This window comes from Salmo salar, chromosome 10 (assembly GCF_965601325.2).
Source record: "Salmo salar chromosome 10, fSalSal1, whole genome shotgun sequence".
Lineage (NCBI taxonomy): Eukaryota > Metazoa > Chordata > Actinopteri > Salmoniformes > Salmonidae > Salmo > Salmo salar.
In genome coordinates this window covers 13,290,199-13,316,101 of record NC_138300.1, presented here as the reverse complement: position 1 = coordinate 13,316,101, position 25,903 = coordinate 13,290,199, and the positions used below count along the sequence as shown (strand labels likewise).

The window sequence follows — 25,903 nt, the reverse complement described above, 5'->3', positions numbered from 1 at the left end:
TATTTGGACATAAATTATGGACTTTATCGAACAAAATGAACATTTCTTGTGGAAGTGGGAGTCCTGGGAGTGCATTCCGACGAAGATCAGCAAAGGTAAGTGAAGATTTATAATACTATTTCTGAGTTTTGTTGACTCCAGAACTTCGCGGGTAACTGTATAGCTTGCTTTGATGGCTGAGCTCTGTACTCAGAATATTGAACAATGTGCTTTCGCCGTAAAGCTGTTTTGAAATCTGACACAGCGTTTGCATTAAGGAGAAGTGTATCTATAATTCTTTCAATAACTGTTGTAAATTTTATCAACGTTTATGATGAGTATTTCTGTAAATTGATGTGCTCATTCACCGGATGTTTTGGAGGCAAAACATTTTCTGAACATCATGCGCCAATGTAAAATGGAGTTTTTGGATATAAATATGAACTTTATCGAACAAAACATACATGTATTGTGTAACATTGAGTCCTGGGAGTGTCATCTGATGAAGGTCAAAGGTTAGTGATTCATTTTAGCTGTATTTCTGGTTTTTGTGACGCCTCTCCTTGCTTGGAAAATGTTTTTTCTTGTCAAGGCGCTGTCCTAACATAATCTAATGCTATACTTTCGCCATAAAGCCTTTTTGAAATCGGACAATGTGGTTGGATTAGCGAGAAGTTTATCTTTAAAATGGTGTAAAATAATTGTATGTTTGAGAAATTTGAATTATGAGATTTTTGTTGTTGCTATTCCATTGGCTGTTGGCGAGGGGAACGTCTGTCCTCAACAGGTTTAAAGGTCTTACTCATATCGGCTGCGGAGAACGGGATCACACAGTCAGCAGAACAGCTGGTGCTCTCATGCATGTTTCAGTGTTACTTGCCTCGAAGCGAGCATAGAAGTTATTTATCTCATCTGGTAGGCTCGTGTCACTGGGCAGCTCTCGGCTGTGCTTCCCTATGTAGTCTGTAATAGTTTGCAAGCCCTGCCACATCTGACGAGTGTCGGAGCCGGTGTAGTACGATTCGATCTTGGTCCTGTATTGACACTTTGCCTGTTTGATGGTTCATCGGAGGGCATAGCGGGATTTCTTATAAGCTTCCGGGTTAGAGTCCCTCTCCTTGAAAGGATGTTGCCTGTAATCCATGGCTTCTGGTTGGGGTATGTACGTACAGTCACTGTCGGGACAATGTCACTTATTGATGAAGCCAATGACTGATGTGGTGTACTCCTCAATGCCATCAGAAGAATCCCAGAACATATTCCAGTCTGTGCTAGCAAAACAGTCCTGTAGTGTAGCATCTGCTTCATCTGACCACTTTTTTATTGACCGAGTCACTGTTGCTTCCTGTTTTAATTTTTGCTTGAAAGCAGGAATCAGGAGGTTAGAATTATGGTCAGATTTGCCAAATGGAGGGCAAGGGAGAGCTTTGTACACATCTTTGTGTGTGGAGTAAAGGTGGTCTAGAGTGTTTTTTCCTTCTGGTTGCACATTTAATATGCTGATAGGAATTAGGTAAAACTGATTTAAGTTTCACTACATTTAAGTCCCCGGCCACTAGGAGAGCCGCTTCTGGATAAGCGTTTTCCTGTTTGCTTATGGTGGTATACAGCTCATTGAGTGCGGTCTTAGTGCCAGCATTGGTCTGCGGAGGTATGTAGACAGCTACGACAAATACAGGTGAAAACTCTCTAGGTAGATAGTGTGGTCTACAGATTCTCATGAGATACTCTACCTCAGGCGAGCAAAACCTCGAGACTTCCTTAGACATCGTCCACCAGCTGTTGTTTTCAAATACAGTGAGGGAAAAAAGTATTTGATCCCCTGCTGATTTTGTACGTTTGCCCACTGACAAAGAAATTATCAGTCTATAATTTTCATGGTAGTTTAATTTGAACAGTGAGAGACAGAATAACAACAAAATAATCCAGAAAAACGCATGTCAAAAATGTTATAAAATGATTTGTATTTTAATGATGGAAATAAGTATTTGACCCCTCCGCAAAACATGACTTAGTACTTGGTGGCAAAACCCTTGTTGGCAATCACAGAGGTCAGACGTTTCTTGGAGTTGGCCACCAGGTTCGCACACATCTCAGGAGGCATTTTGTCCCACTCTTCTTTGCAGATCTTCTCCAAGTCATTAAGGTTTCGAGGCTGACGTTTGGCAACTCGAACCTTCAGCTCCCTCCACAGATTTTCTATGGGATTAAGGTCTGGAGACTGGCTAGGCCAATCCAGGCCCTTAATGTGCTTCTTCTTGAGCTACTCCTTTGTTGCCTTGGCCGTGTGTTTTGGGTCATTGTCATGCTGGAATACCCATCCACGACCCATTTTCAATGCCCTGGCTGAGGGAAGGAGGTTCTCACCCAAGATTTGACGGTACATGGCCATGTCCATCGTCCCTTCGATGCGGTGAAGTTGTCCTGTCCCCTTAGCAGAAAAACACCACCAAAGCATAATGCTTCCACCTCCATGTTTGACGGTTGGGATGGTGTTCTTGGTGTCATAGGCAGCATTCCTCCTCCTCCAAACACGGCGAGTTGAGTTGATGCCAAAGAGCTTCATTTTGGTCTCATCTGACCACAACACTTTCACCCAGTTGTCCTCTGAATCATTCAGATGTTCATTTACAACCTTCAGACGGGCATGTATATGTGCCTTCTTGAGCAGGGGGACCTTGCGGCGCTGCAGGATTTCAGTCCCACACTGCGTAATGTGTTACCAATTGTTTTCTTGGTGACTATGGTCCCAGCTGCCTTGAGATCATTGACAAGATCCTCCCGTGTAGTTCTGGGCTGATTCTTCACCGTTCTCATGATCATTGCAACTCCACGAGGTGAGATCTTGCATGGAGCCCCAGATTGACAGTTCTTTAGTGTTTCTTCCGTTTGCGAATAATCGCACCAACTGTTGTCACCTTCTCACCAAGCTGCTTGGCGATGGTCTTGTAGCCCATTCCAGCCTTGTGTAGGTCTACAATCTTGTCCCTGACATCCTTGGAGAGCTCTTTGGTCTTGGCCAGGGTGGAGAGTTTGGAATCTGATTGATTTATTGCTTCTGTGGACAGGTGTCTTTTATACAGGTAACAAACTGAGATTAGGAGCACTCCCTTTAAGAGTGTGCTCCTAATCTCAGCTCGTTACCTGTATAAAAGACACCTGGGAGCCAGAAATCTTTCTGATTGAGATGGGGTCAAATACTTATTTCCCTCATTAAAATGCAAATCAATTTATAACATTTTTGACATGCGTTCTTTTGGATTTTTTTGTTGTTATTGTGTCTCTCACTGTTCAAATAAACCTACCATTAAAATTATACACTGATCATTTCTTTGTCAGTGGGCAAACGTACTAAATCAGCAGGGGATCAAATACTTTTTTCCCTCACTGTATATATAGACTGCCACCCCTTCTCTTACCAGAGGATGCTGTTCTATCCTGCCGATAGAGTGTATAACCCACCAGCCGTATGTTATTAATGTCATCGTTCAGCCACGACTCGGTGAAACAAGGAAATGTCCAGTTGGTAGGATATACATGCTTTTAGTTCGGCCCATTTATTTTCCAGGGATTGTACGTTGGCTGACAGTACGGATGGCAAAGGCAGATTATCCACTCGTCGGCTGATCCTCACAAGGCACCCCGATCTCCTTCTGCTAAATCTCAGTCTTTTTCTCCTGCGAATGACGGGGATGAAGGCCTCTTCGGGTCTCTGAAGTAAATCCCTCTCGTCTGACTCCATAAGAAAAATTCTTTGTCCAATTCAAGGTGAGTAATCGTTGTTCTGATGTCTAGAAGCTGTTTTCGGTCGTAAGAGACGATAGCAGCAACATTATGTACAAAACAAGTTACGAACAACGCAGAAAAACAAACAAAATAGCACGGTTGGATAAGAGCCAATAAAATGGAAGCCATCCTCTACGGCGACATTGTGGAGAGAGGAGGGGGAAAGGGGATATCCTGGTCTTGTGCCCCTTTCTAAAGAAATGTCATCAGGTAATGTATAATTTGAGAATATTTTTGCTTTTGGACATTTATACAGCATTATTTCAGCTGGAAAGTTTAAATCTTCCAAAGTTTTGAATCGATAAAGGCCATTCAAGCTGGTCGAAAGCCTTTTTGGCATCAACAGCCATTATTGATAAATCTATATCCAGGTTTTTTTTAGCATTGTATTAAAACGAAACATGTTCTTGTATTTGTTTGAAATGGTGTATTTTTGATTTTGATTTATCAAGACTTGTTAGACCTTTGCCATTCTATTGCTTTAAGCTTTTTTTTATTATTTTATTGTTTTAATTTATTCAACCATAAATAATGATTTGACATACATTCCTAATCTGTCCAGAACTCTTATTCATTTTACAAGTCACAAAAAAAGAAATACAATTACATTGTAGTATTACTAAGTCCTTTCTTCTCTGTCTCCCAAACCAAATTCATCCCTCTCCACCACCCCCTCCCAGTTCTCCCCTATTTACTCCACCCAAGCCAAGCTTGTCCCACCTTCCCATTGTTGCCCTCTCTTACAAATATATGTTCCATTTTACCAATGTTAGGGTGAGTAATACACAGAAATAATTGTGAATATTGTGACCCCCTGAGATAAACATAAGATCCTGGTTATGTTGCTTCTCTCTAGATGATGGGAAATCCTTACCTGTGACAGTCAGATTGGCGCTGCTCTGCATGTCTCCAGTGTCACAGGAGTATATCCCAGAGTCATCTGGGTCCACATTCTGGATGAGAAGCAGGTTGAGCTTGCCCTCCTTACGGTTCTCATACTTGTCTCCGTTCAGTAGGGGCATGTTGTTGCGTCTCCATGTGACAGGGGTAGTGAGGTCAGAGGTCGTACAGGATAAGGTCGCTGTCTCCCCTTCCATGATGACGGTGTCCCGAGGCTTCTTCTCAATGAGTACTTTAACTGGACAGAGGCAAGTCAACTCTCAAAATGGGTACAGTACACATATATTAGTCTTTATACTGTATACTTCTTGGAGTTTTGTTGCACTGAATATGACCGTTATGAGGTGTGATTCCTCTATACGCAGCAGGTGTGTGCTATTACACAACCAATCACACACATACCTTTCACAGACACAGAGGCGGTGGTCTCCACACAACCTGCCTGGCATGTGTAGCTTCCGCTGTCTTCCCTTTTCAGCTCCAGGATGTGTAGCTGAAACACACAGCCGTCCTGCTTCATCTGGTACTTCCTGTTGGGCCGGAGAGGCAGCCGGCCCTTCCTCCACTGGACTGGGATTCCGGGCTTAGACAGCTCACAAAACAGAAAGGCTGTGCCACCCTCCTCAGCCTCCACAGCCTGCAGCTCCTCCTCGAAGTACGGTGGTAGCTCTGGGTAGATGGAAGAAAGTTAGTATTACTCTAATGTTCATAAAATACATTTTAAGGTGAGTATTGCACTTACAGAATATCCCCATAGAATGGCCCATGAGGATAAGTCAAAGAATAACGTACCCTAACTAAGGTACAGAAAAACAGTGTTACTTTATGTCTTTACCATTGACAGTCAGATTGGCATCGCTCTGCATGTCTCCAGTGTCACAGGAGTATATCCCAGAGTCCTCTGGTTCCGTCTCATGGATGAGCAGGAGGTTGAGCTTGCCCTTCTTACGCGTCTCATACTTGTCTCTGTTCAGTAGGGGCATGTTGTTCCTTCTCCATGTGACAGGGGTAGTGAGGTCAGAGGTCATACAGGATAAGGTGGCCGTCTCCCCTTCCATGATGTCAATGTCCTGGGGCTTCTTCTCAATGAGTACTGACAGAGACAGGAAACATATTAAACTATGTAAATGCGCCCTAATTGCACATTGTACTGTCCATTAACAAATCAAAAGAGGCAGCACACCTTTGGATTTGGGGACAACTAGCAGTTGGGCAGAGGTTCTCTCCTCCCCAACCACGAAGGCCACGGTCCCGGTCTCCTCCGGGGTGGTCATGGTCAATACCAGGCGGTGCTGGCGGCCCTCAAAGCTCATCTGGTTCATTTCATTCTTCTGCAGGGGGCTGGAGCCCAGCCACCACTCGCCTTCACTCACCTCGGCGTGGGACAGCTCACACACAAACACTGCGTCCTGCCCGGCTGTGATCTTCATGTCCTTCAGTCCGGACAATATTTTCACACGCTCTGTAGAGAAAGAGTTAGACTCGGGAACGTTTTTAATAGGTTCACGTAGCAAGCCATACAGAGATGAGATGACCTATGCAAAAAATGCAATTAAGTAATCTTATCTTGTTGATGGTCTACCACCATCCCTTATATTTGTGGAAAGGTATAAGCTATCCTCTACCCACACTAATCACATACCAAAACAGGGTGAAAAAAAGATTCATTGTGCTCCTATAATTTTGTAAGTTTAAAGAGGATATACAGTACTGTAGATTTACTTCAGTCTCCACTAGGATGGGGTTAGGCCTACCTTTCACAACCAGCATGGCTGTGGTCTTCTTTCCCCTAGTGATGCAGCTGTACTCCCCGGCATCCGCCAGACTCAGCTTCTTGATCTCCAGGGTGTGAACGGGACCTTTCTTTTTTACAATGCACCTCTCCCCATCTGTGACCAGGCAGGCATCCTTCTTCCAGGTGACGGGGACAGTGGCACTGGAGACCTCACAGGAGAGGACCACGGACTTCCCCTCCATCACCACATTGCTCTCTAGCTCCTTCTCAAAGAACACTGAGGCAGCAGCTGTATGGACCAGAGAGCGACATCATCAGAAAATGCCTTGTCCTTTGGGGCCATTGCACTATACAGTGTATATACGATACTGTGTAGGCTACGATTTGTCTGTCATGGCAAAATATTGTTCTAGAATATATTGAATATGTATTGTTTTATTCCTAGAGAGAGCAATTGCATTGACCTCTTGCTTATTGCGTATTCTAGAACACTTTGGTACAGTTGCTGGGGAGGCCAATACTTCAACTCTTTGTTTCCTGGTGAATTAGCATTTCATGTCCAACAAACACAAAATGACAGCCAGACAACAGTAACGTACTGTACCTCTCACGTTGACTTCAGCAGTGGTTTTCTGATCTCCGAATATACAGCTGTACTCCCCCACGTCCTCTGGCTGGATGTTTTTAATGTGCAACTCCGCTATCTTTCCCTCCAGCTTCATCTGGTACCTTCCTCCAGGGCTCACCTCCTCCTCCCCTTTCCACCACTCCACCGGGACCCCAGCTTTAGACAGCTCACAGCGCAGGGTCACGATGCCCCCCTCTGAGGCCTCCTGGTTCTTAAGACCCATCTTGAAGGTGACAGGAATGGCTGAGGACATGAGATCAAAACCAACCGTTTGTAGTGCTTTTGCAAATATGTCATTAAGTGCATAAAGGGATATTTTACTCAAAAACGCTATTTAATATTTTGTTCAGAAATTCACTGTTAACACAATCCCCAAAAATGTTGCATGTCAGCTGTTGCGATTTCAAGATTCAAGAGCACGTTAAGTACAGAGCAAAAACTGTGATTGTTATGCAAATTATATGCAAATTATAATTTTTCAGTAAAATATCCCTTTAACAGGAGCCAGACTTAACAGAGGGAGGCTTTCCCCCATAAAGTTAAATAAAGTTTTAGCAAACCAAGAGCAACTCCTCTTACGGGTGATGTTGACAGTGGCGGTAGTTTTGGCTTCTGCGTAAACACAGCTGTAGAATCCGGTGTCCTCAAGCACTGCATTCCTTATTGTCAGTTTCATTGTTGCCTCTCTCTTCTTTATCTGGTACTTTACTCCGTTCTTCAGCAGCTCCTCTCCTTTTCTCCACTCTGCCGTCAGTCCTGGTTTAGAGAGCTCACAGAATAACGTCACACTGTTCTCCTCCTCAACTTCCAGGTTCTTCAACTTCACCTTGAACGTGACGGGAGGAGCTAGGGACAACAAGCAAAAGTAAATCGTAAAACTCATATAAAGTCCTCATAACGGAAAATTCTAAAACAGAGTTACTGCATGGACCCATGAAATATCAGAAACTGCAAGCAGATACAGTAACAAATACAAAGGGCATGTAAAGTACAAGGCCTATGTCTTCGGTGTTTATACAGTGTATACTCAAAGTGTATCAATATCATCAGTCTGACTCACCTGTCACGGTCAGTTCAGCAGTTGACTGGGCATCTCTACTCTTACAGGTGTATTTCCCAGCATCCTTCTCCTCCACGTTATGGATGAGCAGTTTAGTGATACGTCCCTCTTGCTTCATCTCATATTTGTCTCCAGACTTCAGGATGACTCTGCCCCTCCTCCAGTCCACTGGGTCACCAGGCTTGGAGAGCTCACACCAGAACTCCCCACTGTCCCCCTCTTTGATCACCACGTTCTGGACCTCTTGTGTGAACATTACTGGGAGAGCTGAGAAGAACACATATTTAAGACTGTGAGAAACATAATTTGGCTCAACTGCTTTGATTTCTATCCATCAGTGGCATGTTATTTGACAAGCAGGGTCAATGATTCATCTCATGTGTATCACCATCCCTCCTTATGGAAAATGTACATAATCCAAACACGATATTTAAAGACTGACATTTTCAGAAGCACATCAAAATATTAGTGTTGAGTAGGCCTAAACGTTAGTTTGGAACATACCCCTAACTTTGATATCAGCTGCTGTCTTGACGTTGCAGGCTGTGACACAGCTGTACTCCCCAGCATCCTGAAGGACCACATTCCTGATGACCATCTCCACGGTCCTGCCCTCCTGCTTCATCTGGTGCCTCTCCCCTTCCCTCAGCAGCTCCTCTCCCTTCAGCCACACCACAGGGACCCCTGGTTTAGACAGCTCACAGCGCAACGTCACGCTGCCCTCTTCTAGAGCCTCTTGGTTTTTCAACTTCTGTTTGAAAGTGACTGGGATGGCTGAAGAATGATACAAACCCATAACATCAACAGTGTGTGGGGTTGAAGGGTACACTGTGAATTTTGAATGTCAAGAAGACACATTTAATAAAAGAAAAGTGTTCCTCCTACCAGTGATAATGATGGTGGCAAAGGTTTGCTGGTCTTCCAACACGCAGCTGTAGACTCCACTGTCCTCAGGTAAGGTTTTCCTGATGATCAGCTCCAACGTTGCATCTTTCTGCTTCATCTGGTACTTCTCTCCGTTCTGCAGGAGAGCTGTTCCTCTCCTCCATTCAACTGACATCCCTGGTTTAGACAGCTCACAGCACAACGTCACAGTGTTGCCCTCCTCAACCTGAACGTTCCTCAACTCTTCTATAAATGTGACAGGGCGAGCTGAAAGACACCATAGGAGAGGGTAGTCAAACCTATAGGAAACCTACATTTCCCTTTGTTTATGTAAGCGACTGGGATTGAATACAAACGTGTGTCCTATTGATTAAATCTACTGTCTATTTGCCCAATTAAACATTCAAGCTTTCTCCAACATCTCCATAAGACATAAAACAACTTAACATAACCAAAATATACCCACCCTTTATTGTAACAGTTGCTGTGGTCTTTTGTTCGGCACAAATACAGGCGTAAACCCCACTGTCCTCCAGATTTGCGTCGATAATCTTCAATTCCACCAGTAAATCTTTCATCCTCATCTGGTACTTGCCTACATTCTTCAACAGCTTTGCTCCCCTCTTCCACTCAACTGAGGCTGCTGCTTTAGACAGTTCACAGTGTAGCGTCACAGTCTTACCCTCCTCAACTTCCATGTTCCTCAGCTGTTCTTTGAAAGTGGGGGGTAGGCCTGAGGAAAACCAGGAACAGTATTGAGTGGTGGTACAACTTGAATGTGGAAAGGACAACGGGCTAGTCCATGTCATGCTTTATGCTTGTGCTTCTGTCACAGAGAGAATTCAATAATCCAGAGGAGCTTTTGGATTTCCTGGGGTGGAATGAAAGCTGAAATACAGTACTCTTCTTCACAATGATGAGACATCTTTTTTTCGATGCAGCATCAGGTTTATTATTTCAATTTTAGAGCAACGCTGTGAAACAATGTTATTATTGGTTCTCAGGCACATTGCTACAGGCAACAGGGCATTTGATTGGCTCATTGCTCATTGAAGAATCAGTGATGAACATGCACTTTTTACCAGGCCTCCTTAGCAACGTCCCATTCATTTTGCACTGTTTTTTGTTGACTAAATGGAGAGTTAAATGTGGTTTGCCTAGGGCTGTTGTGGTGACCGTATTACCGCCACACTGGCGGTCACAAGTCATGAAGGCAGTCAAATTCCACGTGACCGTTTAGTCACGATAATTAGGCTTCTCCAAGCTCTGATGCTGCTGCTGGTCATTAGTAGCCTACCAAACTTGCTAACTGCCTGGTACTCAGCACTCTATTGTCCATCTAATCACTCTGACATCAATGCAAATGTTATAAAAAAATCACACTTCATGAGAACCCAGGAGTTCATGCTGTGCAACATTTCTATAGGCTATGCAATTGCGCGAGAAAACAGAGTGATGGCCTCTACTAAAAAGAGGAGGATCACATCAGCTTTCTATAGGCTAGGCCTTCTAAATTTATTTCTCAACTTTTCTAATATTAAGCACATTGCTTATATTTACAATAGGAGTATAGCCTACCTGGCTTGCATGAAAATGAACCACGTGAAATGTGTCCTCCATTCACTATTTAAACGCATAGATGACATGTCTTTTTTCTTGTTGTCCCCGTTTCGATACAAGTGCATGATAATGGTCCATTCTAAATCAAAACAAATTTCACACATATTATTTAGTATATGTAAAGACAAGATTAAATCAATAATAGTCTGATGGGTGACAATATTACCCTATCACTTGTGAATTATATATTATCACTTGTGAATGATGCCCAGCTGTCACGCCCTGACCTTAAAAAGCCTGTTTTATTCTCTATTTTGTTAGGTCAGGGTGTGACTTGGGTGGGCATATCTATGTGTCTATTTCTTTGTTGGCCTAGTATGGTTCCCAATCAGAGGCAGCTGTTTATCGTTGTCTCTGATTGGGGATCATACTTAGGCAGCCCTTTTTCCCAGCTGTGATTGTGGGATCTTGTTTTTGCTTAGGTGCTGTTTTGTCTGCAATACTTTACGTTCGTTTTTGTATTTTGTTGTTTTGACGGTGTTCATTTGGAAATAAAGGAATATGTTCGCCTACCACGCTGCACCTTGGTCCATTTCTAACAACGAGCGTAACAGAAGATCCCACCACCAAAGGACCAAGCAGCGTGCCCAGGAGGAGCAGGGATCCTGGGCCCGGGAGAAAAGGGAGTGGAGGACATCCTGGACCTGGGCGGAGGTAATGGCAGGGGACAAGACCCTGCCATGGAGGCAGCGAGAGAGGAACGGCGACGAGACCAGGAATCAAGGAGACAATGGAAACCAGAGAGGCAGCCTCAAAGAAAATTGGGGGGGGGGGGGGGGGGGCACACTCACTCTGAGGTACGTGTCACCAGTCTGGTGCCACCTGTCCCGGCTCCATGCACCAGGCCTCCAGTGCGCCTTCCCAGTCCAGAGCTTCCGGCGACAGTACCCAGTCCAGAGCTTCCGGCGACGGTTCCCAGTCCAGAGCTTCCTGAGACGGCTTACAGTCCGGAACCTCCTGAGACGGCTTACAGTCTGGAACCTCCTGAGACGGCTTACAGTCTGGAACCTCCTGAGACGGCTTACAGTCCGGAACCTCCTGAGACGGTCCACGGCATGAAGCCTCCATTGACGATCCACGGCCCGGAGCCTCCAGTGATGAGCCAAGGCCCGGAGTCTCCAGCGACGGTCGGCAGTCCAGAGCCTCCAGCGACGGTCGGCAGTCCAGAGCCTCCAGCGACGGTCGGCAGTCCAGAGCCTCCAGCGACGGTCAGCAGTCCAGAACCTCCAGCGACAGTTGGCAGTTCAGAGCCTCCAGCGGGGGTTCCAGGTCCAGAGCCTCCGGCGACGATCTACGGTCCGGTTCCTCCGGCAACGATCTACGGTCCGGAGCCCCTGGCGACGATCCACGGTCCAGTTCCACAGAAGTGGGGAGAGCCTCAAGCGGAGCGGGGTCTGCGTCCCGCACTGGAGCCTCCACCAAGAGGAGATGCCCACCCGGACCCTCCCCTATAGGTTCAGGTTTGCGGTTCAAGTCCGCACCTTTGGGGGGGTACTGTCACGCTCTGACCTTAGAGAGCCTGTTTTATTCTCTATTTTGTTAGGTCAGGGTGTGACTTGTGTGGGCATATCTATGTGTCTATTTCTTTTTTGGCCTAGTATGGTTCCCAATCAGAGGCAGCTGTTTATCGTTGTCTCTGATTGGGAATCATACTTAGGCAGCCCTTTTTCCCACCTGTGATTGTGGGATCTTGTTTTTGCTTAGGTGCTGTGTTGCCTGCAATACTTTACGTTCGTTTTTGTGTTTTGTTGTTTTGACGGTGTTCATTTGAAAATAAAGGAATATGTTTGCCTACCACGCTGCACCTTGGTCCATTTCTAACAACGAGCGTAACACCATCATAAAAAAACAACACATTTTTTCCCCGACTTTTTCTAATCATAGTTGCACACCTCATCTAGGCTAGCCCATAGGCCTATATGTTTTGATAAGGTTTGTATCACAACTAAAGTGGCCAAATAACTTCTTAAAATTAAGCACATTAATCCACTTTACAAGGGGTGTAAAGCCTAACTGGCATACATAAGCAATGCGTGAGTTTCAAGTTTGGGAAAGATAACTTTCACCATAAAAACTCCCCTTTATAATAAAAGCATTACATGCATAATTGCATTTGGGTCACTTTTGATAATGGTGTTTTCCGCTAATGGAACATTTGCGCTTATTGCCTCCTACCATGTGCACATTGCTGCGCTTATAATGTGAAGAAATAGCCTAATAGTTTATCAACATTTTAAGCTGAACGTTTTGATCTGTTGCATCAGCCACATTGCGTAAAAAAGGTTTTTTGATGCTAGTGGTTGTATTAATTTGGGATCTATTGCACCCCACAACTGTCCCAGACTATGTTTGGAATATTTATTTCTCACACAGAATAGGTCGACTTTTGTACTATGGGGGATAGTAGATTGACATAGGCAAGTGCTTTTGCTGTTCGTTAGGCCTACTCATCTTGTTGGCTGTCGAAAAGTAAATGTGGACAGTTCTTCCAATACCTTCAAAATGCACCTCGGAATTGGATAATGGCGTGCGCAGTTGAGTCCCCGATGTGTCTGTCTTCACTTGTAGCCTGTGAGAAAGACCCGATCACTTGATGGAGAGCCATGTGAGTGAGAGGTGATTTGGAGAGCTCAACACTTTTTTACGGTGCAATACAGCCACACAAAGGGGATGCTGCAGTTAAATTCTTGGCATTATCAAGTGCTGTCAAATTGTGAATGGGTGAATGATGTAGTGTGTACAGCCTGCGCAAAAAAACAAAGCAGAGCTCCTGCCTTTCAAGCAACTTTCTTCAAATCATCATTAGAGTCTAAAAAAAATCTAAACATATAGCCCAACGTTTGTAGAACAAGTAAAGTTACATTAATAACTCTAAATTAAGCATATAGGAATACCACTAAACACAGAATAGCCATATTTGCTCACTCCCTCAAATTGTTTGGAGAAAATATCCTTTCTATTTTATTCAGCTTTGTTCAACTGTATTCTTCATACTATAAAATAATGCCAAGGAATTCTAAGCAAATCTTGTCTGCTAAATGAACTAGTGTAGCCCACAGCCATTTGGTATAACCAGATCAGGACCTAACATAAGGACAACTCAGAGAATGCTATTATGTTCTTCTGAAATAGACTACATTTTCTTCATATCATGCTTCTTTAGACCTGTCTAAAATAAATAATGGATTTATTGTGAAGGTGTAGGCTATATTACATGGATCTATTTGACTTTTAAAATGTAGATTTCTATATATTCCTTTATTTAACTAGATGTTCCAAAGGTCTGCATCGGGGCCTGTGGGCTATGTGCCAGGAGTTGCTACATGTGTTTATGTTAATTAGCGGTCAATTACCGTGAGACCGACAGTTATTTGCATGACAATCACCGGCTGATGACATTTCATGACCGCCACAGCCCTAGGTATGCCTACTTATTGCAGGTTCTTTGCCCCAGACACAAGATTACTAGGCAGCTCCTGTGGATCACTGAAAAGCTTGAGCAGGAGGATAACGACCACAGCGATCCATTTTCTGCACGCTTCACAACTTACACACAGACAGTAACCACAAAAAGACTCGCAGTAACACTGATCTGAGGATTTTTTTCTGCGCACAGTGGTTTCAACAATCTTCAATTGCAGTAATCCCAGTCATAAATGTCCTGTAAAGGATTAAATCATATAGAGCATTCGGGTCCTTGAACTTGCCTGATAACGTTCATATTCAAGGACTACGATCTATCAACCCTTTACAGGACAATAAGCAGGTAACCAAACAGTTACAAGAAAGGGACAAAGCTCTTTCAGTGCTGAGTACTTAAATCATGGGTACACAGGAAGATATAGAACTGTATGTAATCTAACCTCTCTTGTTTATCACATTGGACTGAAGATTCCCCTGGATGTACTTTACCACAAATGTATGCAGGAATTTGTATTTTATCATAAGGAAGTCATGGTTAATCAAAAATCTAGCCATGTTCACAGACCACACATTAAAATAAAAATCTCTGAGAGTGCATTCATAGGTTTGGTCTGACTCACCCATCACGGTCAGTTCAGCAGTTGACTTGGCATCTCTACTCTTACAGGTGTATTTCCCAGCATCCCTCTCCTCCACGTTATGGATGAGCAGTTTAGTGATACGTCCCTCTTGCTTCATCTCATATTTGTCTCCAGACTTCAGGATGACTCTGCCCCTCCTCCAGTCCACTGGGTCACCAGGCTTGGAGAGCTCACACCAGAACTCCCCACTGTCCCCCTCTTTGATCACCACGTTCTGGACCTCTTGTGTGAACATTACAGGGAGAGCTGTGGAAACATTAACATTGGTTCATATTGTATGAGCGCAAGAAGTACAAATACAAACTAACTATTTGTATGGTCTCAAAGCGGGAGTCACTCAACCCTTCCACCTCTAACCTAAAGAAGTAAATTAGCTTATTTAGAAGGAAAAGCATTGGTATCAAATGTTTCTTACCCTGCACTTTAACTTCAGCGGTGGTCTTCTGGTCTCCAGTGACACAGCTGTACTTCCCTATGTCCTCCGGTTGCACATTGGTAATGGTCATCTCAGCTATTTTCCCATCCAGTTTCATCTGGTACTTTCCTCCAGACAGGTCTTGGGACAGTTCTGTCTCCCCCCTCCACCACTCCACTGAGACCCCAGCCTTAGACAGCTCACAGTGCAGGGTTATGCTGCCCTCCTCTGGGGCCTCCTGGTTCCTCAGACCCACTTTGAAGGTGGCAGGTACAGCTTGGGGGAAAAACAACAATTTCATTATAGAGTGAACATTGAATGTACTGAAAGCTAGAACAGCCTTGAGGAACCTTTCCTTTCGGTAGATAAGATGAAGGTCATTGAAGGAACCCTACATTATAGCTAAGGGCTCTGGTTAAGTTGGGCATTCAACATTAAACCCCCTAGAGAAGGGGGTTCTACTAAGCTAACATATGAATTGTTTTAAGATGGTCATACAAAGGATAATTTAGCGATTTGATTTATAATTTTAGAACGCTACAGACATTTTCGTGAGTAGGCTGATTTTTGGGATGTCTCTGGTCTGACAAACACTGCTGTAGCTCTGCCACCTTTAACCGCCAATGCGGATGGCCGACATTGGCGGATGCGGAGGATTCGGACATAGCCCATGCAAAAAAACGGATATCTCTAGCTTAAAGAGACAGACTGTTATGGGGATTTGTGTTGTTATGCTAATTAGATGTACGCTGGGGGCGCAGACATCGACTCTAGTTTAACGAAGTTTATGTGCCATTAACACCAGTGATAGTTGTTTCATTAGAGCACAGAGCATTTCCCCCCCTACCAATGACTTTGACAGTGGCCTTGGTCTTCTTGTCTCGACACACACAGCTGTAGACTCCACTGTCCTCTGGCAGAGCCTCCCTGATGAGGAGTTCCAGTGCTGAGTCTGTCTGCTTGATCTGGTATTTGTCTCCATTCTGGAGTATCCTCTCTCCTCCCAGCCTCCACTCCACTGGCACCCCTGCTTTAGACAGCTCACAGTGCAGCGAGATGGTGTTCCCTTCCTCAGTCTGCAGGTTCCTCAGCTTTTGCTTGAAAGTGATGGGAATTGCTGAAAGACACCATGGCAATGAGAGACATGGAATGCCGTCTGTTTACTTAAAGGACTGTGATTTCATGCTGATGTACTGCATACAATTTTGTTCACATTGGATATGAATTCAATGTGAATTGAAATCCTTTCTCAGTTGTCTCAAACCCTTACCTGTGACTGTAACACCGGCTGTGGTTTCCACACTGCCACAAACACAGGTGTAGATATTGCTGTCTTCAGGTTTGGCATCTATTATCTTCAGTTCATTCACCAACTCTCTCTGTCTTATCTGAAACTTCTCTCCGTTGTTCAGCAGCTCCTCTCCTCCCCTCATCCATTCTACAGGGACTCCTGGTTTAGAGAGCTCACAGTGTAACACCAAATTGTTCCCCTCCTCAACATGCACGTTCCTCAGCTTTTGTTTGAAGGTAACAGGCAGTGCTGAAGAAAAATGAAAAAAAAATATGAGAATAGTATGAATGTTTATTTTTTTATTGCCTTCATGTAAATGTCCAAAATGTACATTTATAAAATGCAACTTCAGAAAAGATTAGCTATACATGAAAACATAATAAGGGTGAGAAACTTCCTACCGCTGATATTGACGGTGGCTGTGGTCTTTTGGTCTGCACACTCACAGCTGTAGACTCCACTGTCTTCAGGCACAGTTTTCCATATCTGAAGCTCCGATATGGTCTCTCTCTTCCTTATCTGGAACTTCACTCCATTCTTTAACAGCTCCTCCCCTTTCCTCCACTCTACAGGGACTCCTGGTTTAGAAAGCTCACAGCGCAACGTAAAACTGTTGCCCTCCTTAGCCTGAACATTTTTCAACTGTTGTGTGAAGGAGATGGGGATGGCTGGGGAGTAAATATCCATATTTTAGTATTAACCACCAACAGGCATGAAGACTGAATGAAAATGGAAAATGTCTATGTAAAATAGTTTCTTTAATCTTCAGATAGATTGGGTTTAATTTGTGGGTGTGATAATGCAACATTGCAAAGTTATTGAATTCATTTGATTTTTGTTGGCACTAATGTTACTCCATATGATGCATCCTGGAAATGGAAATGAAAAGCAAGGACGGCTTTTACCGTGGACTTTGAGGCTGGCTGTGGTTCTGTGGTCTCGGCACTGACAGGTGTAATCTCCTGAGTCCTGAGGCTTCGGGCCAGTGATGGTCAAAGAAATGAAGGACTTCTTCTGCTTCATCAGGTACCTCTCTCCAGCTCTGAGGGTCTCCAAGCCCCTCCTCCAGTGGAACGCAACCCCCGGCAGGGAGAACTCACAGGAAAGGGTCACGTCCTCCCCCTCCTTTACCTCCATGCTCTGCAGCGGCTGGGTGAACTCAGCTGGAATGGCTGGAATAGAAAGAAGGACCCATGACAGCATCTCCCAATGAGTAATACTGTACATTGTACTGTGACAAGAATACTCTAGGGGGAGCTGTAAAGCAAACAGGTAAAGAAGTAATCCTGTTCTGTCTTTTGAAATAATTGTTATCATATTTGGCTATGACCACTACATGACCACTACATTACTACTTTACATGTGATGCCAAATGCACAGTAAGGAGGACAACATGATAAAATGAAGGAAAAAAGGTCCGGTTCTCACCTTTTACCGTGACGACAGCCTTGGTGCTGACCGATCCAGCGCTGCACTCGTACACCCCAGCATCGCTGTTACTGACCTCCCTGATGGTAAGCCTGGCCTCGTTACCTGAGCGACTGACGTAGTACCTCGAGGAAATCCACATTAGGCAGCCATCTTTGTACCACAGGATGTGGCATGGCTTAGAGGTGATACACACCAGCACCAAACCGCCTCCCTCAATGGCCTCACAGTCCTCCAATGCTTTGGTGATGGTGGGACGTCTCTCTTTACCACGGGAAGGGTAGTTTACATAGACAACATGTCAAATACATACACTCTGGACAAAAATGACTGACACATCATTTACATTTTGTGAATAGTTGTTGTAATAGTACAGTGTGTTAATAGACATTCGTAAAACAGAACAACTTTACGCTGACGTTACCTCTAACAAGCAGTGAGGCGTAGGACCTCTTGTCGCCTGCCTCAAAGGAGATGGTGCCCGAGTCTTTACGAGCCAGTTGTTTGAACGTGAGGCTGTGGTAGCCCCCCGGGATCACTTGGATCTCATTCAGCTCATTGGTGTACAGTAAGGTCTCATCCAGGTACCACTTGACCCCAACATAATCGCTGGGACAGATACGACACCTGAATATCACCGTGTCATTCTCCAGACACTCAACATCCTCCAGCTCGTCCATGATCAACACCTTCTGACCTGCAGAGATCACACACAGGGATTTAACATGAAACGTGCAAGCTGTATAGAAAGGGTATACTCAAAATGCCTGCCATTTCACCTACCACTGAATGCTGACTTGAATGGGAAAGACCGTTCTATTCATTCTATTTCTATGGCCTTACCATGCACGGTCAGTAGCGCCCGGCTCTGCATGGTGCCAACATCGCAGGTGTACACGTCGGTGTCAACCTTCTCCAGGCAGCTGATGGTGAGGTAGAGGACCACGCCCTTCTGCTTCATCACATACTTCCTTCCCGCCTGGAGCTCTGCCATGCCCTTCAGCCAGGTCACCCGCTTGGCCGGCAGTCTCGTCTCGCACTCCAGCATCACCTTGCTCTTCTCCTCGGCCCGTGTGTCCCGCAGCTCCCGAGCAAATGTGTGCTGCAGCTCTGCAGGGGTGGGAGGGGTTAAATACACGTCCTGTGTACTACACCTGAGCAGGTGTGTGGAGCGACAACATGGTACAAAAGCAGTACAAAAACTGTCCAGAACATTTTAAAACAAGTCCTTCAAGTCATCAGTCTCAAGTCAAAGTCCAGTCCTGAGTCTTGAGGCTCTGAGTCAAAGTCTAGTCACAATTAATCTAATGCGCATGTGACACAAATCCACAACTTTGCTAAACAGCACTATACCGTTACAGAAATACTGTAGTACTACCCAGTACTTGCCTCTGACCTCCAGCTTGGCCCGGGTGGCAATGCCGTCAGCCTCACAGCAGTACTCCCCAGAGTCTCTGATACAGGTGTTCGTGATAACCAACCGTACCAGGTGCTTCTCCACACTAATCTTGTACTTGGGGGGACTGTGCCTGATCTGATGGCCGTTCTTCAGCCAGCGGATGAAGGCCTCAGGCTTGGTAATCTCACAGCTCAGCTCAGCGTCCTCCCCTGGGGTGGCTTTAACGCTCATCATGTCCCTGAACACATGCACTGGCTTCTCTATAGGTGTAGGGTTATATATTATACATTACATCAGATTTTCTCTAGGGACACATACATTATAATATGTTTACAGCAGGCACATGAGAGACATATCAGAGACACAAGACACATGTTGCTATAGGTTCTCTTTAGGAACAAACACACATTATAGAGTAATTAATATTACTTGAGTGCAATACTCTTTTTGCTTTTCCAGAGATTAGGTCATGACTGGCCATGATGACACCCAGCTTCGTATACATTTCAGACACTCACCTTTGACAAACAGCATGGTCCTGCAGCTGAGGTCTTTGATGAAGAAGACTACATCCCCAGCTTCAGTCATAGTTGCGTCTCTGATCGTCATCTTGTATTTGCGACCCTTGTTTACGATCTGGATGCGGCTGTTGCTGATCACAAGTTGACCGTTCAGGGTCCAGGAGGGCTCGTCGATGACATCGTGAGAGAGGATGCACTCGAAACTGCAGCTCTCGCCCTCCAGAACAGAGACGGTCTTCATACGCTGGGCGATGGTGATGTGAATGTCTGTGGAGGGAAATTTCAATGAGATCAGATTGACAATTGACAATCAGATGGACAATTCTGGTCCAATAATTTCTGGACCAGACCTCACTGATGATCTGGACCATACATACCATGTACAGTGACCTTGGCCTTGGTCTGGCTGGTGCCCAGGTCACAGCTGTAGTGGCCTGCATCATCCTTACTCAGACTATGGATGATGAGCGTTAAGGACTTCCCAAACATGAGCATCTCATATTTGTCACTGCTGGCCAGGACCGTACCATCCTTCCTCCAGACGGGGGTGACCGTTTCCTTAGAGGTCTCACACTGCAGACACACCTTCCCCTCCTCCTCCCCTGACATGTCTTCTAGAGACCTGAGGAACACTGCTGGCTTTTCTGGAGGAGACAAGAAACAATACAAACACATTAGCTACTGATCTAATATAAATCTCTTACGTTCTTCCATGCATCAGTAGCTGATAGATATCTTGCTCATTCAGAGTTACTTAAGGAGATCAATCATCTTCAGGTCTCAGACATACCAAGTCTACTATATTTGCTTCATTTTCCAATTAGATCTCCAGATTGGGGAGAAACAAACTCTGTACTGACTAGGAACATACAACCACTAGAATTACACTACTTTCTAAATTACTCTTGCAGTGGCAGCTCACAAGTGAAAAGTGACAACTGTACAAGGCATACCTTTGACCTTGAGGGAGGTGGACTCTGTGAGAAGGCCAGCCTTGAAGGTCACCCTGCTCTCCTGTGGGCGGAGATTTTTGATGGTGAGGCTGTGAATGGTGCCCATGTTCTGAATCCTGGTAACAGTGTTGGCGTTGAGGTGGTTGTCGTTCAGAAGCCACTGCACATTGGCTACCACGTAGTTGAGTTCACATGTGAACGTGGCGCTGCTATCCTCTTCCACCTTTACGTGCTCTAGGTGCCGTACGAGCTTTAGCCTTCGCACTGAAAAAAACATATATAGTTCATATCCATGGTGTAAGTGTCACGTCCTGGCCAGTATATAAGGTTCATTGTTTTGTAGTTGGGTCAGGGCGTGGCAGGGGGTATTTGTTTTATGTGGTTCGGGGTGTTGTGTTTGTGTAAAGGGTGTTTGATTTAGTAATTCCGGGTTTTGGTTTATGTTTAGTTAATTCTATGGTTAGTCTAGTGTGTGTGTTTCTATGTTTGGTTGATTGGGGTTGGGACTCTCAGTTGAAGGCAGGTGTTGTCTATCTGCCTTTGATTGAGAGTCCCATATATTAGGGTGTGTTTGTATGTGTTATTTGTGGGTGATTGTTCTGTGTTTCGCCTTGTGCCTTACCAGACTGTTTTTGTTGATCGTTCGTGTTTTTGTTATTTTGTATGTTCGTTTTGAAAGATAATTAAAAATCAAGATGAGCATTCACGTACCTGCTGCGTTTTGGTCCTCATTCACCGACAACAACCGTGACAGAATCACCCACCACCAAAGGACCAAGCAGCAGAGGAAGGAGCAGACGGAGTTCGAGTTGGACTGGCGGGAGAAGTGGACTTGGGAGGAAGTTCTGGACGGGGCCGGACCCTGGCATCAGGCTGGGGATTATCGACGCCCGCAGTGGGAAATTGAGGCAGCCAAGGCAGAGAGGCGGTGGTACGAGGCAAAGTACGCGCTGAAGGAGAAGCACGAGAGGCACCCCCAAGAAAATTTTGGGGGGGGGCACACGGGTAGTTTGGCTAGGCGTAAGAAGAGCCGGAAGCCAGCTACTCGTGGTTATATGGAGGAGCGTATGGGGTGGAGAGCGCTATGTTTCGCTGAGGAGCGCACTATCTCACCCATACGCACGCACAGTCCGGTGCGCGTTATTCCAGCCCCTCGCAGGTGCCGTGCTAGAGCGGGCATCCAGCCTGGTAGGAGGATGCCTGCGCAGCGCATCTGGTCGCCGGTACGCCTCCGAGGACCAGGCTACCCAACTCCCGCTCTACGCACGGCTACCATCAGGCCCCTGCACAGCCCAGTCTGCCCTGTACGAGCACCCCGCTCGTACAGGGCTACTAGTTCCATCCAGCCAAGGCGGGTTGTGCAGGAGGTAAGATCTAGACCGGCTGTGCGCCTCCATAGCCCTGGGTTTCCAGCTCCTGTCTCTCGTGTGGACCCGGAAGTGCGTCAACCCAGTCCGACTCGTCCTGTTCCCGCTCCCCGCACTAGCCTGGAGGTGCGTGTACATAATCTGGTAATCCCAGTACCAGCACCACGCACCAGGCTACAAGTGCGTCAACCCAGCCTCGCCAGTCAACAGTCTTCATCAGAGCTGCCCGCCAGTCAACAGTCATCATCAGAGCTGCCCGCCAGTCAACAGTCATCGTCAGAGCTGCCCGCCAGTCAACAGTCATCGTCAGAGCTGCCCGCCAGTCAACAGTCATCGTCAGAGCTGCCCGCCAGTCAACAGTCATCGTCAGAGCTGCCCGCCAGTCAACAGTCATCGTCAGAGCTGCCCGCCAGTCAACAGTCATCGTCAGAGCTGCCCGCCAGTCAACAGTCATCGTCAGAGCTGCCCGCCAGTCAACAGTCATCGTCAGAGCTGCCCGCCAGTCAACAGTCATCGTCAGAGCTGCCCGCCAGTCAACAGTCATCGTCAGAGCTGCCCGCCAGTCAACAGTCATCGTCAGAGCTGCCCGCCAGTCAACAGTCGTCAGAGCTGCCCGCCAGTCAACAGTCGCCAGAGAGGTCAGACTGCGCTGAACTGCCGGAGTGGTCAGACTGCGCTGAACTGCCGGAGTGGTCAGACTGCGCTGAACTGCCGGAGTGGCCAGACTGCGCTGAACTGCCGGAGTGGCCAGACTGCGCTGAACTGCCGGAGTGGCCAGACTGCGCTGAACTGCCGGAGTGGCCAGACTGCGCTGAACTGCCGGAGTGGCCAGACTGCGCTGAACTGCCGGAGTGGCCAGACTGCGCTGAACTGCCGGAGTGGCCAGACTGCGCTGAACTGCCGGAGTGGCCAGACTGCGCTGAACTGCCGGAGTGGCCAGACTGCGCTGAACTGCCGGAGTGGCCAGACTGCGCTGAACTGCCGGAGTGGCCAGACTGCGCTGAACTGCCGGAGTGGCCAGACTGCGCTGAACTGCCGGAGTGGCCAGACTGCCCTGAACTGCCGGAGTGGCCAGACTGCCCTGAACTGCCGGAGTGGCCAGACTGCCCTGAACTGCCGGAGTGGCCAGACTGCCCTGAACTGCCGGAGTGGCCAGACTGCCCAGACTGTCCCGAATTGCCAGACTGCCCAGACTGTCCCGAATTGCCAGACTGCCCAGACTGTCCCGAATTGCCAGACTGCCCAGACTGTCCCGAATTGCCAGACTGCCCAGACTGTCCCGAATTGCCAGACTGCCCAGACTGTCCCGAATTGCCAGACTGCCCAGACTGTCCCGAATTGCCAGACTGCCCCGACTGTCCCGAATTGCCAGACTGCCCCGACTGCCCCCCGGCGATGCCAGAGTGGCCCGACAGCCTGGAACGGCCGGAGCCAGAGCCACCTCCAGAAATAGGTGGGTTGGGGAGGGGGGGTGTAGCACAGTGCCGTCGTTGACGGCAGCCACCCTCCCTTCCCTCCCTTTAGAAAAGGGGACTTTTTGTTGGTGTTGCTTGGGGTTATTTTTTGTTAAGGTGCTTCTGGGGTAGCACCTTTAAGGGGGGGGTACTGTCACGTCCTGGCCAGTATATAAGGTTCATTGTTTTGTAGTTGGGTCAGGGCGTGGCAGGGGGTATTTGTTTTATGTGGTTCGGGGTGTTGTGTTTGTGTAAAGGGTGTTTGATTTAGTAATTCCGGGTTTTGGTTTATGTTTAGTTAATTCTATGGTTAGTCTAGTGTGTGTGTTTCTATGTTTGGTTGATTGGGGTTGGGACTCTCAGTTGAAGGCAGGTGTTGTCTATCTGCCTTTGATTGAGAGTCCCATATATTAGGGTGTGTTTGTATGTGTTATTTGTGGGTGATTGTTCTGTGTTTCGCCTTGTGCCTTACCAGACTGTTTTTGTTGATCGTTCGTGTTTTTGTTATTTTGTATGTTCGTTTTGAAAGATAATTAAAAATCAAGATGAGCATTCACGTACCTGCTGCGTTTTGGTCCTCATTCACCGACAACAACCGTGACAGTAAGGGTTTTCTTGTCGTTAATATCTACCTTTTATACAAGGGGTGGGTCTAATCCTGAATGCTGATTAGTTCAAATCGCATTCCAGACGGTGTCTATTCCACAAGTAAATCTATGATGTTAAAATGCCTATTTACTCTGACTGTGCAATCCACTGTCTCATCCACCCAGCCAGGCAATTTATAAACATTTTGGTTTTCAACAGCGGGTAATAATTTAAATCCATACTGTCTGTCTCTCCGACATTTGCACCATTGTTTAATTATTCAAATTCCATCTCCAGTTGTCGCATAGTAATGAACGAGTCTGGAGTCGGGATGAGAGACAGGCAGCTTTTCTCAGCTAGTTGAAATCATGAATCAGCATAAAGTTTATGGATATATATACAAAGAAATATCAATAGAAAACAGGTCAAACGAAACAAAGTGCAGCTAGTTTGCAGTCTTTCCAGCTTCAGTTTGAAGTGATAGTTTTAGCTGTGTTGTTGGCTAGCTCCTTTGAACATCAAGACATGACAAGAGAGCACATTTTTTTATGCCAGGTGAAATCCCGCATCATTAGCTCATTGTATTGGATCTATCCAAATAAATGTCACGAGAAAACAGCTTAAACAAATGAAAATGCTGCTACTTTGTTGTTATTCAGTCTGCCCTGTTTGACGTGACTGTAAGTTAGCTGTAGTTGGCTAGCGAGCAAGCAAGGGATAAGAACGTTTCCAACCAGTATGGCAATAGAACATTTAGAACAAATGACTGGGTCGCGTCGATAGATACTGAACAAAAAGACTTAACGACTGGGTCACGTCTCTGGCAACCGAACCGATAGAACGAACTAGAGGTCGACCGATTAATCAAAATGGCCGATTAATTAGGGCCGATTTCAAGATTTCATAACAATCTGTATTTTTGGACACCGATTATGGCCGATTACATTGCACTCCACGAGGAGACTGCATGGCAGGCCGACTACCTGTTATGTGAGTGCAGCAAGGAGGCAAGGCAAGGTGCTAGCTAGCATTACACTTATCTTATAAAAAACAATCAATCTTAACATAATCACTAGTTAGCTACACATGGTTGATGATATTACTAGTTTATCTAGCATGTCCTGCATTGCATATAATCGATGCGGTGCCTGTTAATTTATCATTGAATCCCAGCCTACTTCGCCAAACGGGTGATTTAACAAGCGCATTCGCGAAAAAAGCACTGTTGTTGCACCAATGTGTACCTAACCATAAACATCAATGCCTTTCTTAAAATCAATACACAAGTATATATATTTTAAGTCACTTGGCTCTGTCATATCCTCACATGGTCTCTCCTATCATTGCTATGCAGACGACACACAATTAATCTTCTCCTTTCCCCCTTCTGATAACCAGGTGGCGAATCGCATCTCTGCATGTCTGGCAGACATATCAGTGTGGATGACGGATCACCACCTCAAGCTGAACCTCAGCAAGACGGAGCTGCTCTTCCTCCCGGGGAAGAACTGCCCGTTCCATGATCTCGCCATCACGGTTGACAACTCCATTGTGTCCTCCTCCCAGAGTGCTAAGAACCTTGGCGTGACCCTGGACAACACCCTGTCGTTCTCCACTAACATCAAGGCGGTGACCCGATCCTGTAGGTTCATGCTCTACAACATTCGCAGAGTACGACCCTGCTTCACACAGGAAGCGGCGCAGGTCCTAATCCAGGCACTTGTCATCTCCCGTCTGGATTACTGCAACTCGCTGTTGGCTGGGCTCCCTGCCTGTGCCATTAAACCCCTACAACTCATCCAGAACGCCGCAGCCCGTCTGGTGTTCAAC

The 25,903-nt window shown here is 46.1% G+C and overlaps 1 protein-coding gene across 1 annotated transcript in view; it reads right to left on the bottom strand.

The window, feature by feature from the left end:
- LOC106613530 (obscurin) overlaps nt 1-25,903 on the bottom strand; it is a 98,207-nt gene that overhangs the window by 62,381 nt on the left and 9,923 nt on the right. Inside the window, exons 9-32 of the mRNA XM_082956583.1 lie at nt 20,665-20,928; nt 20,089-20,355; nt 19,709-19,978; nt 19,181-19,450; nt 18,635-18,901; nt 18,216-18,488; nt 17,792-18,055; nt 17,269-17,535; nt 16,765-17,031; nt 16,343-16,612; nt 15,920-16,189; nt 15,073-15,348; nt 14,637-14,903; nt 9,440-9,706; nt 8,974-9,240; nt 8,593-8,862; nt 8,089-8,355; nt 7,608-7,874; nt 7,005-7,271; nt 6,420-6,689; nt 5,849-6,127; nt 5,501-5,758; nt 5,068-5,334; nt 4,640-4,903 (exon numbers count right to left, since the gene is read on the bottom strand). Coding sequence (XP_082812709.1) covers nt 4,640-4,903; nt 5,068-5,334; nt 5,501-5,758; nt 5,849-6,127; nt 6,420-6,689; nt 7,005-7,271; nt 7,608-7,874; nt 8,089-8,355; nt 8,593-8,862; nt 8,974-9,240; nt 9,440-9,706; nt 14,637-14,903; nt 15,073-15,348; nt 15,920-16,189; nt 16,343-16,612; nt 16,765-17,031; nt 17,269-17,535; nt 17,792-18,055; nt 18,216-18,488; nt 18,635-18,901; nt 19,181-19,450; nt 19,709-19,978; nt 20,089-20,355; nt 20,665-20,928 — 6,435 coding nt within the window. The remainder of the gene's footprint in view (nt 1-4,639; nt 4,904-5,067; nt 5,335-5,500; nt 5,759-5,848; nt 6,128-6,419; nt 6,690-7,004; nt 7,272-7,607; nt 7,875-8,088; nt 8,356-8,592; nt 8,863-8,973; nt 9,241-9,439; nt 9,707-14,636; nt 14,904-15,072; nt 15,349-15,919; nt 16,190-16,342; nt 16,613-16,764; nt 17,032-17,268; nt 17,536-17,791; nt 18,056-18,215; nt 18,489-18,634; nt 18,902-19,180; nt 19,451-19,708; nt 19,979-20,088; nt 20,356-20,664; nt 20,929-25,903) is intronic.